Source organism: Chamaea fasciata, unplaced genomic scaffold, assembly GCF_029207755.1.
Source record: "Chamaea fasciata isolate MVZ Bird 193981 ecotype frontalis unplaced genomic scaffold, bChaFas1.0.hap1 SCAF_27, whole genome shotgun sequence".
NCBI classification, from domain to species: Eukaryota; Metazoa; Chordata; class Aves; order Passeriformes; family Sylviidae; genus Chamaea; species Chamaea fasciata.
Genome location: NW_027094112.1, coordinates 1,775,909 through 1,791,976, shown reverse-complemented (window position 1 = coordinate 1,791,976; position 16,068 = coordinate 1,775,909). Strand labels below are relative to the sequence as shown.

The 16,068-nt window shown below is 47.5% G+C and overlaps 1 protein-coding gene across 3 annotated transcripts; it reads right to left on the bottom strand.

Annotated features, from left to right (window-relative positions):
- Positions 1 to 794: 794 nt before the first annotated feature.
- On the bottom strand, positions 795 to 15,732 carry GOSR2 (golgi SNAP receptor complex member 2). 3 transcript variants are annotated; one of them, XM_066205182.1, is made up of 6 exons: positions 15,663 to 15,732; positions 14,086 to 14,150; positions 11,949 to 12,057; positions 10,545 to 10,677; positions 7,645 to 7,785; positions 795 to 3,701 (listed from the first exon to the last, which is right to left on the bottom strand). In XM_066205182.1, exons 1-6 carry the CDS (start codon positions 15,689 to 15,691, stop codon positions 3,540 to 3,542), a joined length of 639 nt encoding a protein of 212 aa, XP_066061279.1. In that variant the 5' UTR covers positions 15,692 to 15,732; the 3' UTR covers positions 795 to 3,539. The 3 variants fall into 3 exon arrangements, with proteins under 3 accessions (XP_066061279.1, XP_066061280.1, XP_066061281.1); XM_066205183.1 differs by lacking the exon at positions 15,663 to 15,732 and adding an exon at positions 15,611 to 15,618; XM_066205184.1 differs by lacking the exon at positions 7,645 to 7,785.
- Between the last annotated feature and the right edge of the window lie 336 nt (positions 15,733 to 16,068).

The following is a 16,068-nucleotide window of genomic DNA, read 5'->3' as shown; positions in this document are numbered from 1 at the left end:
ATGAGGTAGAAATGCAAGTTTAGTTTTAAAATAAGGATTTTTTTAAGTACTTCAGCAAATAAGAGACTGAGTTAGTTATTAAGAAAAGGACCTAAGGTCTAAAGTTTAGTGGCATTACCTTTTGCAAAGTTGGTTAAACTCTAGTCATAACAAAAATAACGTAGCCTTGCTGAAAATTCCTAGATAAAACAGAGCTGTATGTGTAGAATTTGTGTAAAAATTCACAAAAATTGTCACACATCAATTTTAGCTTAGGATAGATCCAACACTATTGTAAGAAATTCGTGTTTAAGCCTGATTGGCCAAATTAAAATAAAATGTACTACTTTGAGAAAACACACACACAGGACTCACAAAACCACCGATGCCGCTGTTGTTGCTACTGCATGGACTGCTCTTGATAAGACACTCACGGGACACAGACTACTGATACCTTTACTGCTGCTTCTGCTTGGGACTTAGAGACTTTATGTTCTCAGTTTTCTGCGTACTGCTACGGCCTCTGATAACTTTGCCTTCGTGGGACTGATTTAGCCATGCAATAAAGGACTTTGCTTTTACAGCTCCCATCGCCATAGTCTTCAATGTAGACACCCTGAAAACTCGACACAGTGGGACCCATTTCCTCCTGTGTCCCAAACGGGAGCCCCCCATAGCACCCCCGTGGCCCCTTCCCCTGCACACCCCTCCTCCATCCCCAGTGAGCCAGGATCAATCCTGGAACTGCTCCTGCTTGTTTATTTTGGCCCCAACTTTGGCCCCAACATGTTGGATAAGGTAATAAAAAAACTTAATTTGGTTGAAAAAAATCTTTATTCACAGAACATCACATGAATCACATCCCACCCTTGCTCCTTTATGTATAAAATACTGGTAAAAAGTTTTATTTCACAGGCGAGTGAATTCTCACAGAGTGCCCTCTTGAGAGAGCAGCTCACCCCAGAGCTGGAACTCGTGCCCCAGTTCGGAAGCAGAAGTGAGGTGTTTGGTGAGGAAGGAAACACCACCAAGCTACAGCAGCAAAGCCTCCAGGGTTCCAGCTCATTTCCTTTGGCAGGGACCACAATCCCACCAGGGTTCCAGCTCATTTCCCACTGCACCCAAAGGGGAGATGTGGGACTTGGAGGAACCACCCGTGTCCCTGCCATGTCCCACTGCAATGGAGGTTTCTGGGTTTCACACAAATCACCTGAGATGTCCTTGGAAATCTCCTTGGACTTCACAGGCACTACAAACATGTCTGATGTCACATGTCCCCAAATCCCAGTCTCCAGGTGGTTCCTTCAAGCCGCATGTGTCCCCTTTGGATGCCACGGGTAGCAAGGACACTTGGCTCACCAAGGGGAAATCAGCCTGTGCAGGGACAAGGAGACTACAGAAGGCAAAATAAGTCAACAGGAAAACATCTATTAAAATGCCAAGCTAGGCTCAGAAATAGAAAAAAATCCAGTTCCAAGTATGTTATGGCTCCTACCACAGCCCAGAAGGAAAGAGATTGGCCAGAGTCCCACCCTGGTGTAAGACAAATTCTGCTACACCAGGTCACAACTACAGAAACTTTAAACAATGATAGCCTTAAACCCGAAACCCAACACTGTAGAATCCAGTGGAATTGGATCAGTTCATGAGAGCTGGGATTTGCCAGGGACCCCCTGCAAGTGCTCAGCTGCCCTCTGAATGGCTGAATCCATCAGATTTCATATCCAAAATAAATTTCAGGCAAATTTGGATTTATGATTTCTATGACACAGCAAAACAGACGCTCCATCACTGCAGATTCCCCTCTTTTCCTTTTAATTCCTTACTCCCCTGGGCTCAAACGAAAACCAGTTCCATGCTTGCTCTGCTCCAGTATTTCCTTGGAAAACCTGGAAAAATGGGGAACTCCAAGAGCAGGAAACACTTCAGAAGTATCAAACACTTGGAGACCCCCATGAGCAGGGGCCACTGGTCACTCTGGGTGTCTGGCTGGGCCCCACCCCAGCTCTGGTCACCAGCATGGCCCTGTCTCATGGCCCATATTCCCTAAAATTACTTCTAAATTTTTTTTTAATTATTAAAACCCTTTCTCCCAGTTTGCAACAGGGCACATAATGAAAGCAAAGCTCAGTGCAGTGAGGACAGAATGTGGAACTTGTGATTAGTTACTAATCCAGAGACCCACAACCATTCCACACAGGAAACAGGGAAGGAATTGCCAGCACGAGGCCACATCATCTGGATATGAGACACCTGTGCCACTGTCAGACATCAGGGAATGCTCCAGACATGCCACACACGGGGATGGGAATGGATCTGTAGGGTGATTGAAATGGATGATGCCCAAAATCCCGGGATGGCCCCTCTATCAGACACCCCCAGGCTGCAGGGGAAGCAGTGCCAGACTGAGACAAGGATCTCTCACTGGAGATGTTTCACTGGGACAGGGAATGACCCCAAGGAGAGTGTGAGGCAGCACCACCCCCAGGAGGTGACACGTCTGCGTGTCCTTCACAGTGACTGCACAGGTGCAAAGGGTACAGGGAACACCCTTCCCAAGGATGGGGACGTCACCATCCCAAGGCACAAACTTGAGGAAACTCTCCTGACCAAGCTGACTTTCAGTGGCAGGCCTGTTGTGCTGATCCCACCATTCTCTGGGGTGAAGAACCTGTTCCAGCTCTGTGAACAATCCCACACCTCCAGGGAAAACAGGGAGATTCACCTGCTCCATCCACTCAAAAGTTCCAGCTCCAGAGCCCCAAACCTAACCAGCACCTCAGGAAATGAACACAGCTCCCCACAGCTCTGTGCTCCAGCATTAGAAATGTCATTTTTGGAGGCTGGATTTGGCAGCAGGCCTAGGGAGATGCCACAGGCCTGACATGCATCCCAGTGGAAGCAGGAGGGAGCATGGCACTCAGCATCCCCTGGGAAGCAGCAGGGCAGAGAGAGGAACCAGAACATCCCTCAGATGAGCAGAGCAGCATTTCAGCCTAAACCAGAGAGATCTGTGCTGTGTGTGAAGTTAACTGAGGTTATAACCGTGTTCTAAGACTCTTCCCCACACATCCCCCTCCTCCTCCCTGCAAGTGGAACTGCAGATGGGAGCCCTTCACTTCCCAGCTCTTTTTGCACACTCAGGCCCATGAACACGGTGGAAGTCTCTGTGCCATTCCTGCACTGCAAAATGCAGGGCTCAGGTCAGTGCTGGCCAGCACAGGAAAGACTCGCTGCATCCCAGGCTGTGCCTTTGCATCCTCCCATCACTGTGTGCCCAAAGGGACATTCCTACCTTGCTACAGCTGGGCACAATGTTCACTTCTGCTTCCTATTAACCAGACCATTAAACCTGCAGGCTGGAGGGGAGAGCAGTAAAGGCCAGGGGTTATCTTCACAGGGCCATTCTCAAGCACAGCGTCCCCAGACACACCCATTTCCCATGTGACACTGTCCGAGTGGGATCTGTAAACTCTGAAGTCCACGGGAAGGGCTCATCCAAAGCAGCACCCAGAGGAAAGTCAGTCCTGGGGACAGTCCTCTTGCAGGAGGGCAGCAGCTCATGTCAGGTACTGCACGACGAGGAACATGATGAGGCAGGTCACGGCCATCCCCCCCAGCATGAGGAACTTGTCCTGGAAGGCGCGTTTCTCGATCAGCCGCATCACCGTGTTGGACAGGCCCAGCATGTTGGCAACGTCCAGGATCTTCTTGTGAGTGCCCTGAGGACAACAACACAACAAAGACACAATCACCCTCATGCTCTGAGCCTTCTTATCCCACAGTACAAGAGTATTTCACCATGGGTGGCGAGTGATGGAATCTAACCCACGGAGCTTCTCTCAGCCAACCATCCCTGCCATTCCCCAGGAGGTGGCCACAGGACCCTGGAAACAACTGCATGTCTGGACTAATTAATTCATACACATGAACAGGAACGTGGTTAAAGACACAAAACAATCTGTCTGGACAGAGACAAGATAAAAAGTGTCTCAGAAAAATGCACTCCTTAGGGAGGAGTAAGAGTTCTCCTGGTTCTGTTCCAGTCACAGTCTAGAAAGAGCTTTGACCAGCCAAGGTTTTGTGCAGAGCTCCCCTCGCTGAAGCACAGTTAACACCTACAGAGACTGAAAAGGTCCAGACATTTGCAAGGTAAATAGCAGATGTAAAATGTAAATATGTAATTAATGCCATTTCCTGAAATCCTTCCACAGAAAAGCACAGGGTGCTGCAGGCAGCACACCTGGTATTATTGGGGATATGGATCCCACCATTAAACAGCAACAGGGACACAACAGGAATCCTCCTGCTTTATTTCAGGGCAGTGATTGGAGGAAACAGTATGGAATACAGGCACAGAGATGCGCTCCAGGCACAGGCCAGGGTGGGATACTGCCCTGACTGGGGAGAAGGGAGAGGGCTCAGGGCTGCAGAGCCACTCCCCATGGCACAGGAGGTGAGAAGGACCCTTCCAGGAAAGCTGGGCACAGTGACCCACCTGTGGGCAGGCAGAGCACTGAGCCACAGCCAGACACTGGCCAGGACCCTCCTCACACCCATGTGTGCACAGGAGGGGCTCTGCCACACCAGGGACAATGGACAGTCCCTCACAGTGACATCTGAACTGTCCCTGACAGAACACCCCACCTCAGCATGCTGTAACACTTCCTTCATCTCTGAGCCAGGTCAACAACACAGATACCCAGCACAGTGCTGAATTCCATGGTTTGACTTTGAAACAAAAACTTCAGCCTCTCTTCTTAAGTCCACATTATTTTTGGTCTCAAAAGAATGAAAATGTGAAAACTGGGAATTGTTTTGAGAGTAAACCTGACTCAGGATCAGGAAGGCTCTCTGAGGACAGAATTTAGACCAACAATATTAGAGCCACATGCAGAAGCTTCTCGGTCCATAAACACAGATTTGCAATGCCAAACTACATCATCAGTGTCTTGTGTTCAAGGCAGTCCAGGCCCTTCACTGAGGTCACGTTGTGTCTCTTCTAGTCCCATGTAATCCATTTTCTGCAGTTCCACACCTCCTGTTAACCCCCTGCACACTGCTCTCAGGCTCAGCACCTTCCTGTCTCTGCAGAATCCTTTCACAGTGCTTCAGAACAAAACCAAACCTTGCTGGGGCAACAGAAACCAAATACGAAACTTTAAAATGAAAGCAAACAATAGAAAGGGAAAACTCTTCAATTCTTGCAGTCATGGATAGTGGAACTGTACAAATGGATCAGTTAAAGTGACCATCTAGGAATACACATTCCATACCTATTTATACCCAATATTCACAAAGTTACAGAGAATAAAGCTATGAGTGTCCAAAGGAGGGACACGAGGGTGGGGAAGGGTCTGGAGGGGCTGTAGGAGGAGCAGCTGAAGTCACTTGTTCAGCTGGAGCAGAGGGGACTGAGGCCAGACCTCCCCAGGGGCTGCAGCTCCTCCTGAGGGGCAGCTCCAGTGACGGGACAGGAGCCAGGGAATGGCTGGAGCTGTGTCAGGGAGGTTTAGGCTGGATATGGGGAAAAGGTTCTTCCCCCAGAGGGTTCTGGGCACTGCCCAGGCTCCCCAGGGAATGGTCCCAGCCCGAGGCTGCCAGAGCTCCAGGAGTGTTTGGACAGTGCTGCCAGGGATGCCCAGGGTGCAGGGCCAGGGGTGGGACTGGGTGATCCTTGAGAGGCCCTTCCAACATGGGATGTTCCATGATTCCACATTAACCCATTTCTCTCTGTAGCTGTCTCTACACCAGCTGCTTCTGCCAGATGTTCCAGGCAACGAAGCCTGTGTCAGTGTAAGAAAAAGTGAGTTAAGGGGAAAAGGAACATGAACAGACATTTCCTCACCTGTGAGGGAGAAGAACATCCCCCTGAACACCCAGGAACACAACAGCTCTGAAAGCATGGACTGTGTGTATCAGCAGCCATGGACAGACAATTCCCTGCTGCAGGCTGGCCCAGAGCTCATGTGCCTGGTAAAGGCTGGAGAAGAGCCCAGGGAGACCCAGCAGGAACCAGGCAGTCACTGCCAGCCAGAAGAAACAGCCTGTGCAGGACTGGTGCTGCTGCAAGAAACAGAATTCCCTCATCCCTGCAGGGCACCAGGTCCTGCCTGGGCTCCTCTATGCCACTGGTGAGCTCTGCTGTGGTGGGATGCACCCTCTTCTCAGGAACCCTCCAGATTCCATGTGCTTCATCCAGTCCCTCAGGAGAAATTACTTTGGATCAGTGATTTCCCAGCCTGGAGAATCAACTCCAACTCCCTGTGTGCAGCACAGGGACACTGATGACTGGATGCTCCAGGCCAATGTGATCAGCCACCAAAGCAACCCAGTGCTCAACATGGTGGACAAACATCTACAATCCTCCCAGGGATGCAGGAACTTCAAGGAAGGTGCTCTTTCCAAAAAGCATTCACAACCCAAATCTTCTCCCAGCACCAGTAAAGAGTCCTTCCAGCCTTTTCCTCATGAACTGACAGCAGAACTCCTCCCTCTCCCCACCACTCCTGTGGCCAGAGTGCTCAGCAACACCATTCCTCTGCAATGAACACTGAACCATCCACTGAGTTTTCTTCAAGGTTTTTCTAGTAACAAACCTTGTCTTACAACAAATCCTTACTCACCAGGTCAGTGAAGAAGTGACCTGAACCAGAAGCTAAACCTCCTGTTGGAAAGAACTCAGCTTCAAACTCAGCTTTAATGTCTCCACATAAGATCTGTGGGTGCAGGGCCTGGTCACCAGACCAGGGAGCAGAGAAGGAGCTGCAGCCCTGCTTTGGACTCTGTGCTGGTCCTGTGCAGGGCTCAGGGAACACCAGGCAGCCTGGAACCCTGGGGGCAGGACAGCAAGTGCCTGTGCACACCCAACTCAGCTCCCCAAGTGCTAGCTGGAGTGCAGACCAGGCTTGTACTGCCTGCCACACCACGGAGCTGCAGGTGTGACAGACCTGACCAAATCTGGGACCTGTGTCATTAAAAATGCCTAAATCTGGCAAATACATCCCAAAAGAAAGCAGTGTCACAAAACCGAGAACAGCAGTTATCCCCATCGGAAGATGAATACAACAGACAGGCATTTGCCTACATTTTTCACAAGGCCAGTTTCTCCCCACTCACTTCTTATTAAGAAGTTTTTGTATCCTTGAGCTTTTCAGTCAGAATTGACCATCACTTTGAGCAGTCTGTAAAATAAAAGACAAATACTTGCTAGGAAGAGACATGCAGAAATGCAGCTGTTATCAGCAGGGAAGGAGGGACTGTTGAGGTGCATCATCTTTATTACAAACTTAATCACAAGTGCTCTACGCCAGCTTTGTGGCTGCTCTGAGTGATGCTCATCTGAACCAACACCTCCCTGCCAGCCAGTTACTGCCCCTCCTGAACAAAAGAACAACAGTCAACCAAAGAAAAACAAACATAATATTCAGCACTCCAGATGCTGCCCCGCAGGTGAAGGAAGCCAGCCCCAAGAGATCTTAAATGTATTACTAACAGGATGGTAAAATGGAAAGATTTCAAGTTGTTCAAATGAAGTTTGGGCCTTTCCAGCATCCTCAGCTCAGAGCAATGTACTGAAACAACACATATATCGATTTTACTTAGCCTGATCAGCACGAACACAGAAAAATGTGGGGTCTTTCTGGTAAAAAATGATGCCCCCACCTTTAATGTGACTCTCTGGTCCCTCAGGCCCTGCAGGATGTTGGTGCCACTGCCAATAAGCTCATCCATGCCTCGGTGGGCACTCTGCAGGGATTCATTAAACTGCAAGGTTTCGTCGATCGGGATGGTGGTGTCAGAGTCCTGTGGGGAAAGCAGGGACTCGGTTACCTGCTCACTCAGAAACACAACATGCACCAGCAGACACGGCCAAAACCCGACAGGACTGAGAGGACTGAGCTTACACCTTTTTTTTTTTCATAATGATTTTAAATACAACATTGATATTTGAGTGAGAAGAGTCATTAAGAGAAGATAGGGAGGAAGCCAAAAGGCAAAGCTGAGCAGCTGCTCAACTGCAATGAGATCTCAAGGATGAAAAGAGCAAAAGCAGAGAATTTTTATAATCTCAGTAGGAAAGGGTACTGCAGGAGAGAACATCAAAGCTAACAGAAGGTGTTTAACAAGGTGTTAAACACCAAGAAGGTTTTTAGTCATTGATCACTGCAAGTGAAAGACTTGTGGAAGATTTCATACCACATTTCTGAGCAAGAAAAGGCCTGAAAAAATGTTTAGAGATGACATTCTAGACATTTACAAAATAGTGCAAATTTTTGGCAGTGAGGGCAAACAGACACGGGCCTGGTTCTCTGAGCTCTGGCTCACTCATCAACCAGGGCCCTATTAAAAAAAATTATTAAATATTAATATTTTTCATGTTTTTGCAGGAAAGATGCATTCACTCAACTAAGAACTGGCAATCTGGAAATGGAAATAACAGGGTAAAACTCTAATGTGGAGTGCACAGGAGGGCAGGGATGGGATCACCCCTGTCTGCCAAAGGCCTCCAGGTATCTGTTCTTTGGCCACCACTCCATCCAGAGGGGCAAGGAAATGGCTCACTACTCCCTCATGGTTTAGGGCAGGAACTGGGGCACCGGGAAGGGGAAAGTGTTGGGAACACTGATCACCTGCTCCAGGTACTCAGAACAAGAACCACCCAAAGGCACAATTCACAGCCATGTGAAAGGATGGCACTCCATGTGCCCAGCAGGTGACACACAGATACAGAATGTGCTCTGAACTGACTCTCTGGTAAAAAACCCAAATGTTCATCTGAAAATGCCATGTAGGACCCAAGGTCTGGTGCTGCCCTGCCTGGACAGGGGTTCTGCTCACTGTGGAGAAGGAAGAATCAGGGACAGAGCTCCCAGGGGCCCTGGATGAAGGGGCTGTGACAGAACACACAAACTGGGCCCCTGTGAACACAGCACCAAGGCTCACACAAGTGTCTGAGCAGAAGCACTTAGATTTCCATGTGAATGGCTTTTATTCCAGATATTTAACAACCTTCAAAACAGCAGATTTCATTTCTGTACAAGTTTTTTGGTTTTTTATCCACTATAAGGCAGCAATAAAAATAGAGAAGTAAATTTGTGATCCCCTCACCCAAGGAGATGGGATGGCACCAGAGCTCTGTTTTGCTGCTTGTGATTTTCTCCAGGTACAAGAAATGCTTTAAAGATAAAAACCATTTTAAACTCTGAATTAAGAAAACTGTTCAGAACACTGCTATTGCTTCCAAAAGCTGTTCTGGATGTTCCAGTAATTTACTCACACACTCAGCTGACATCTCTGATAGAATAGAAGAGTATATGAATAGGAACTGTGGAATACTGTAATCAAGAGAGGCTGATAACTGATAAATAAATCATCCCTTTCCTATTAAAGGATCATTTTAAAGCCACATTTTTGTAGCAAGCTAAAAAAGAATACAAAGTAATTGTATCATCTATGATACCTTTCAAAATCTGAAGGAGAAAATAACCCATTTGCTCTATATTTTGCATCTGTAAGCCTGCTATTGCTCTTTAAAACTGTTCCACTCACACACCTTTTGTTTCTGAACAGCCAATTTTCCTGTAGGAAAACTTATCCCTACTTGCAGGGAAACACCACAGTGTTTAAAAACAACAAACTGCAGTGTTGCTTTCAAGCCTTGTTTATAATTTTGAAATAGCCAACTAAATACCAGACATTATCTTTATGGCAGGCTTTGAGAAATGCATCCAACTGCCTGAATCTCAGTTAATTAGGATTGCTCACATTCTTTCTTTCTTGCCCTGACAATGACTGACAACACAGATAATGAAAGTTAGGTGAGATGCCTTTAACAAAGAAGGGAAATAAAGAGGGAAATCAACCCAAAATTTAAAAATAGTATTACAAAAACAAAACAAAAGCCATAAAAAAGTCCAAACCAACCAACCAACCAACAAAAAAAAAAAAAAGACAAAAGACTAACTTTTCAGTTGCAGAAAAGTGAAATCTGAAAGAAAGCCTACGTTATTCAGAACAAAACTCTTCCAGGAATTTGCAATGGTGCAATGGGGGGACTTCCCAATGGAGGAACTAACAAGAACAGGTGGAACACATCCACGTTATTACAAACTTTCGACTAGTTTCTAGGCCAAAAGCAAGGGCTTTGCCCCAGCTGTGTGACCTGTGTTTGGCTACACTGAACTTTGCTGACCCCTGCTGCCAGTGGGGTGTGTAAAAGTCAGGCTTTTCACAGATCTCAGGATGTGGCAGACATTTGACACAAATCCAAGTGAAATGCACACTTTGGTACCTACCTCACTGACCCTTTTACAACTGCTATGTAAATCCAGGTGGAACTGCACTGGATAAAACAGGAGCAGCAGCTTCTGGAGCCTTTTCCTGCTGCCTTAAGAGCCCAGCTTTTCCTCACGAGAGCTGTACTTCTCCCTGCATGTTTTGATTCCTCTCTACCTTTACTCACACTCACAGCAGCTTCCAAGAGCGCTGTTTCCATGCTGCCTGCCTCCCCCCTGCTGGATGTGAGCTGCAGGAGCGCAGAGAGCCCCAGCAGGGATATTTACGTTGGTGGTGAAGGTGCGGGCCAGCAGCTCCTCACGCTGCCGCTCCTGCTGCTCCCGCAGGTACCGGCGGTGCTGGAAGTTCCTCAGGGCTGTCTGCAGGTGCTGCACGTCGTATTTCAGCTGGTCCACTCGCCTGCAAAGGACCAGCAACACAAAAACACTCTGCTATTCCTTTGCAAGCAAGAAAGAATCATAAATTAAGAGCAGTGAATAACAAGGAATGATGGATTCTGCTTCTCCACACGATGCAGGACATTCACGAGGCTGAAATTCCACACCTGCATCTCCCCTGTCTCATTTTTCTACTACACAGGTGGTTATTTCACTGGTGGTTATTCATTTTGACCAATTATTTAGCCTCCAGGCTAATGACAGAATGTGAAGCAGAACTCCTGAGCTGTCTTGGACATCCCATCCCATGGACTGTTTCTTCAGGTGTTATGTAACTGTATCCATTCCTCATTTAACACAGATCTGGAAAGATGGTAGGATATGTACAGGTTCTATTTTATGACCACCCCCTCTTCACATAAAAGATGATGCTTTCCAGTTTCTTTAATCAGCATCATGTTCTGAAGTTTGAGGTTTTATTAAAAGGAGCTCAAAAGTCAGTGGGCAATACAGAAGACATCTCAGACATCTCCACTGGGCTGAAACAAATCATGTCCAGAACTCCACTGGCCCTGATTAAATGATTGATAAAATTTAATGTTTGATCACCAGACTATCCTGGTCTAGTGCAAGGTGTCCTGCCCATGGCAGGGGTTGGAACTGATCTTTAAGGCCCCTTCCAACCCAAACCATTCCAGGGTTCTACAAAGAAATCAAAGACTATTTAAGATACTGACCTCTTTCTTAAATACAGGTGACCTGAAATCCACCCCTACTATCTACAACGGCATTTTGGACTAAACATTAATAACTGAGTCACAGAATTCATTAAAAACAGCAAGTCCTGATGTCTGTTGGTCCAACCTCCTGCTCAAACTATTGCTCACTTTAGAAACCTCTTTATTTCAGTCACCAACAGCTTAGAAAATGACACCAAATGAAGGAATTTTACTCTCTACCTCCACAAATGCTATTAAAAGCAATTGACAGAGAGAACATCCAAGTGCATGTTCTGCTCATCTGAGAACAGAACCATGATTCTAGCTGCATCATCAGTCTGGACTTGATGATCTTTGAGGCCTTTTACAACTTCAATGATTCTCATGATCCTGGGGTTAAATGCAGGAAAGTGATTTTGCCTCTGTGCCTCAATTTTGCTGTTGTAGAGCACAGGGATCAGTTATGCAAAGCATAAAGATTTCACACAAATCAAAAGGCAAAGGGCTTCAATAAATTTAATTAAAATAATTACCAAGACTACTCTGTACAATCACAGCAAAGCAGTGAACTCACAGTTTGGCATTCTGCCTCTTGTTGGGAGGTTCTTTGCTGGACAGGATTTCCAGACGTTCCAAGTTGCTGAATATGTTGTCTATTCTTGCCTGAATCTCATTTTCTACCACTGCAAGGAAATAAAAACAGGATTTGACTTGAATTAGACAACTGCAATCTGATGAAGGCAAATGCTCAAAAGCATTCAAAGCAGTATGTAAAACCTGACAGATGCAAATCTTTACTGGATAACAATAATCAGGTAATTGAGAACCATAAATATAATGAAATGTCACGCCTTTAGCTCAGTAAGTTGATACTCTCACCTTTCCCTCCTCCTCTGAGAAGGCAGCTAGGAAAGCCCCTGCTCATTCCAGACATCTCAGCCTCTTTCCCCAACGGCTCCATGAATTAGGATTTCAAGCCCCCACATTCCCCCTGCAGCCCCTTCCTGCTCCTTCAGCAGGATTTGCTGTCACAAAAACACAGAGAAGCAGCATCACCAACCACCTGTCAACTACTGCACACATCAGGACTTCCCAGAAAACCACACTCAGCAGCACCCAGAGAAGCCAAGAGCACACACGACCTCATCTTTGCCCCTGGATCTCACACAGCCAAAGAGTGACTGACTCACACTCAGAGACAAATTAAACAAATTGTCCCAATCCATCTCTCCATCATTTACTGCAGCTGAACTCAACACAGGAGAGCTGACAGACAGTTACAGCAACTTCTGTCAGATCAAACTACACCACTACACGTTTTTCTGAGTGAGAAGGGACTATTTGTTCAAAGCTGCAAAAGGCAAACTGCAAGTTTGATTTCCTTGCCTCTATTCCTGCTCTTCAACCATGGATAATCCTGTTTTCCATAACTTCTGGCATACACACTAGTATCTTAATACAGAGAGAAATATATACATATATTTATTCATTAACTATGTAAACTGGTGAATTGACTGTAAACTGTGCAAACTACATAACTGTATCTCTTGAAATGGTCTCAACCAATAGAAGCAAAATGGCAAATTTCAGAACCTTCAAAATCACCCCCAGTGAACAGCAGTGTGGGAAATCTGGCATTGCAGAAGGAGCAGTACAACCACCACAAAAACCACAACCAGAATTAGTAAGTTGCTATTTTCTGATAGGAAATTTATCACAGCCCTTCCTAGGGCCCAGTCATGCTTCACAAATGTGTTTAAGGTAAGAGAAGCCAGTGAACATGTGCAGAAATGCATCCAGTCAATGCAGTGCCCTTTCACCTCAGAAGTTCCTGATGAGACCCATTATTAGTGACTCATGCAGGAATTAAGGGTTCAAACACAAGTCCAAAATACATGTGCCAATCCTGCACTGGGGTAAAATGTACTGGCACACATATCAGAGCATTTTATTATTACAGTCATTTATGAGCACAGGGTTAGAGTCCAAATTTACTGAGGCAATTTCAGACCTAATGGTTCTACACACTTTCCACAAGCAGGTGGAATTACAGGTTCTGACTCTGATGCAGCAGCAATGTCAGGAGCATCCTGCTCCTGCCCAGGAAATCACAACATCTTCCCCAGAAACTGCACTGAGCATCTTCAGGGGAAAGCTGCCAGTTGGTGGATGCTGAGGGAATAACAACACAGCAGGGCAGGGACAGGGACATCTCTGAGCTTCCTGAGCTCCTAACAAACCAGCCCAGAGACGAGCTCCATGTGCAGTTCTGTCCACACCAGGGTGTTCATTAATTCAAGGTGTTCAGAAACCTCCATGAATGCATCACTGTGGGGGTTTGGGTCTGTTTGTGCTGGAGGCTGCACAGACACCCTGACCAGGAGCTCCAAAAGCCAACGGCACCAAAATTCTGGCATTCTACCACATTAAAGAAGCATCCACAGCAAGCACTCTGTGTCAGTTAAAGGATTATAACAGGAAGATGAAGCAAATTCTTGTCCTGTTTTTTCTGGTGTGTCCTCACACAAAACATCACCTTACTGAAGTTAAATACAATTTCAGTGCATTCTGCATTGGTGATGTGTCTCAGCAGCTGATCACAAAGACTCAGGAGCTAAATCTGTTCCAATAATGGCTGTAAATATAATGGGAAGGCATACAAGGTTAAAGATGCAAAGTAACTCAACCTCCCTCCCTCCCTCATCACTTACAGTGCACTGACTCTTTGTCTGAGGTCTCCAGGCGCCCCATGTAGGACTGGACCTCATGGACCTGCCTGTCAGGAGAGAAAATGAGCAGAGAAGTCAGTTATCAGCCATAAAATCATTTCGCAGCACCTCACTTTTCACTGAAATGCCCTTTTTAGAACAGCACAGGAATCAGCAGCACAGTGTCAGAGTCCATTCCTGACCACCAGCCCAGGTCCTCAGCAGAAGCAACTCTAAGTTCTCACCTCGAGTACTGGCACCTACAAAGTAACTTTATTTTAAAACAGAAATCAAGGTGAAAATTACAAGAGATTTTTTTGTCATTAGTTACTTTTTATAATAAATAAATTTTAAAAATAAACAAAATTACTTTGTAGGTGGGCTTGCACCTACACAGTAACTTCCTTTAAAAACAGAAATCAAGGTGAAAATTACACAAAGCACAGAACAGCTTTTCTATAAGCAACAGCTGCTCAGCTTCGTCTGGAGATGACAGTGGGGAGACACCCAAGAAAAGAAGGTGAATAAGGAATGATTTTCACTGTTTCGCAACATGTGAATTCACAGGCAACAAGTGAAATTAAAAACTTGTCATTATAAGAAAAAAACAACAGTGGCTGGACAAGCAGTGGCATAGAAAAAGAAAGAAAAAAATATTGATGGTTGTTAAACTCTTTTGGAACTAAATGGGCTTTAAGGTTCCTCCCAACCTGAATCATTTCATGGTCACAAAATAAGGTACCACAGAAATGGGAACAGGACATCAGTGCCCACACCCACAACAGCTGCTGTAACATTCCTGCAACCCCAGAGCTCCAGCAGGATCTCCTGCTCTTCCCTACAGGGTCACTCTGTGTCAATATTCAATGACAGAGAAAGAATGATTCAGTACAAGATTCAATTAAAGTCTCTTTTCACCCCACCTCCCTTCACAGAGCCCCACAGAGATGCAAATTCCCATGGAAATTTGGAATATCTGCTTAACTGCGTCCTTTGGCCCCTTTCCTATGAGTTATTCCGTGTGGATTAGCAACACAACCGCAAGAACTTCTGCCTTATTTTGCAATTCCTACACCACTCCTCCCTCTCCAGCCTGGCATTATCTGTGAAATGTGGGATTTATCCTCAAGAGGTAATTTAAACTGCGGCAGACAAACCTCTCAAACCCTGCTGCAAACACTCCTATAAACGGGACTGCTTTAAACAACCCTCCACCACTAAGCGGGAACCACCGCTCCCGGTGCCCCGGGCCGGCCGAGCCCTCGGGGCTGACGTGGCACAGGCGGCTCGGGGCTCTGCTCCCCGCCGGGCCCCGCTCCGGGATGGGGTCTTACGGGGAAAAGGTTTTAAAGGGCGCTGAGATCTGTGGGGTGTCAGCCCTGGGCTCCCGCGCACCACACCGAGCCCCGCTCCTCACAGCCCCGGCCTCACACACCCGGGCTGCAGCTTCCCCGCGGTCCTTCAGACAACTGCTGGTTTGAGGGTACAGCCCCTCAGTCCCTCACACACCCCCCGAGCCCTCACGCACTTGTTGGTTTGCTGATACAGCCCTCACACACACACCCCGAGCCCTCACGCACTTGTTGGTTTGATTGTACAGCCCCTCCATCCCGCACCGGCTCCGCTCCGCACACGTCGCCTCCCGCCACTTCCGGCCCCGCCGCCTTTCGCTGCTTCCGCTTCCGCTTCCACCTCCCCCGGGCCGCGGTCCCGCCCCTGCGCGCTGCGCGGCCGCCAGGGGGCGCTGCAGGACCGGCGTGGAGCGCGCGGGGCGGGGCCGTGAGGGGTGGGAGGGGCCGTGAGGGGTGGGAGGGGCCGTGAGGGGTGGGAGGGGCCGGGAGGGGTGGGAGGGGCCGGGAGGGGTGGGAGGGGCCGGGAGGGGCCGGGAGGGGCCGGGAGGGGTGGGAGGGGCCGGGAGGGGTGGGAGGCGCCGTGAGGGCCGTGAGGGCCGTGAGGGGACGGCCTCCGGCTCCGGCTCCGGCTCCG

Excerpts from the sequence above, each read along its gene's own strand:
- GOSR2 (XM_066205182.1), bottom strand. The coding sequence starts at position 15,691 with ATGGAGGGGCTGTACAATCAAACCAACAA. Across the intron at positions 10,678-11,948 it reads AAGAGGCAGAATGCCAAACT|GCGAGTGGACCAGCTGAAAT; the intron begins GTGAGTTCACTG and ends GGTCCTTTGCAG. Across the intron at positions 3,702-7,644 it reads ACCAGAGAGTCACATTAAAG|GGCACTCACAAGAAGATCCT; the intron begins GTGGGGGCATCA and ends TGTTGTCCTCAG.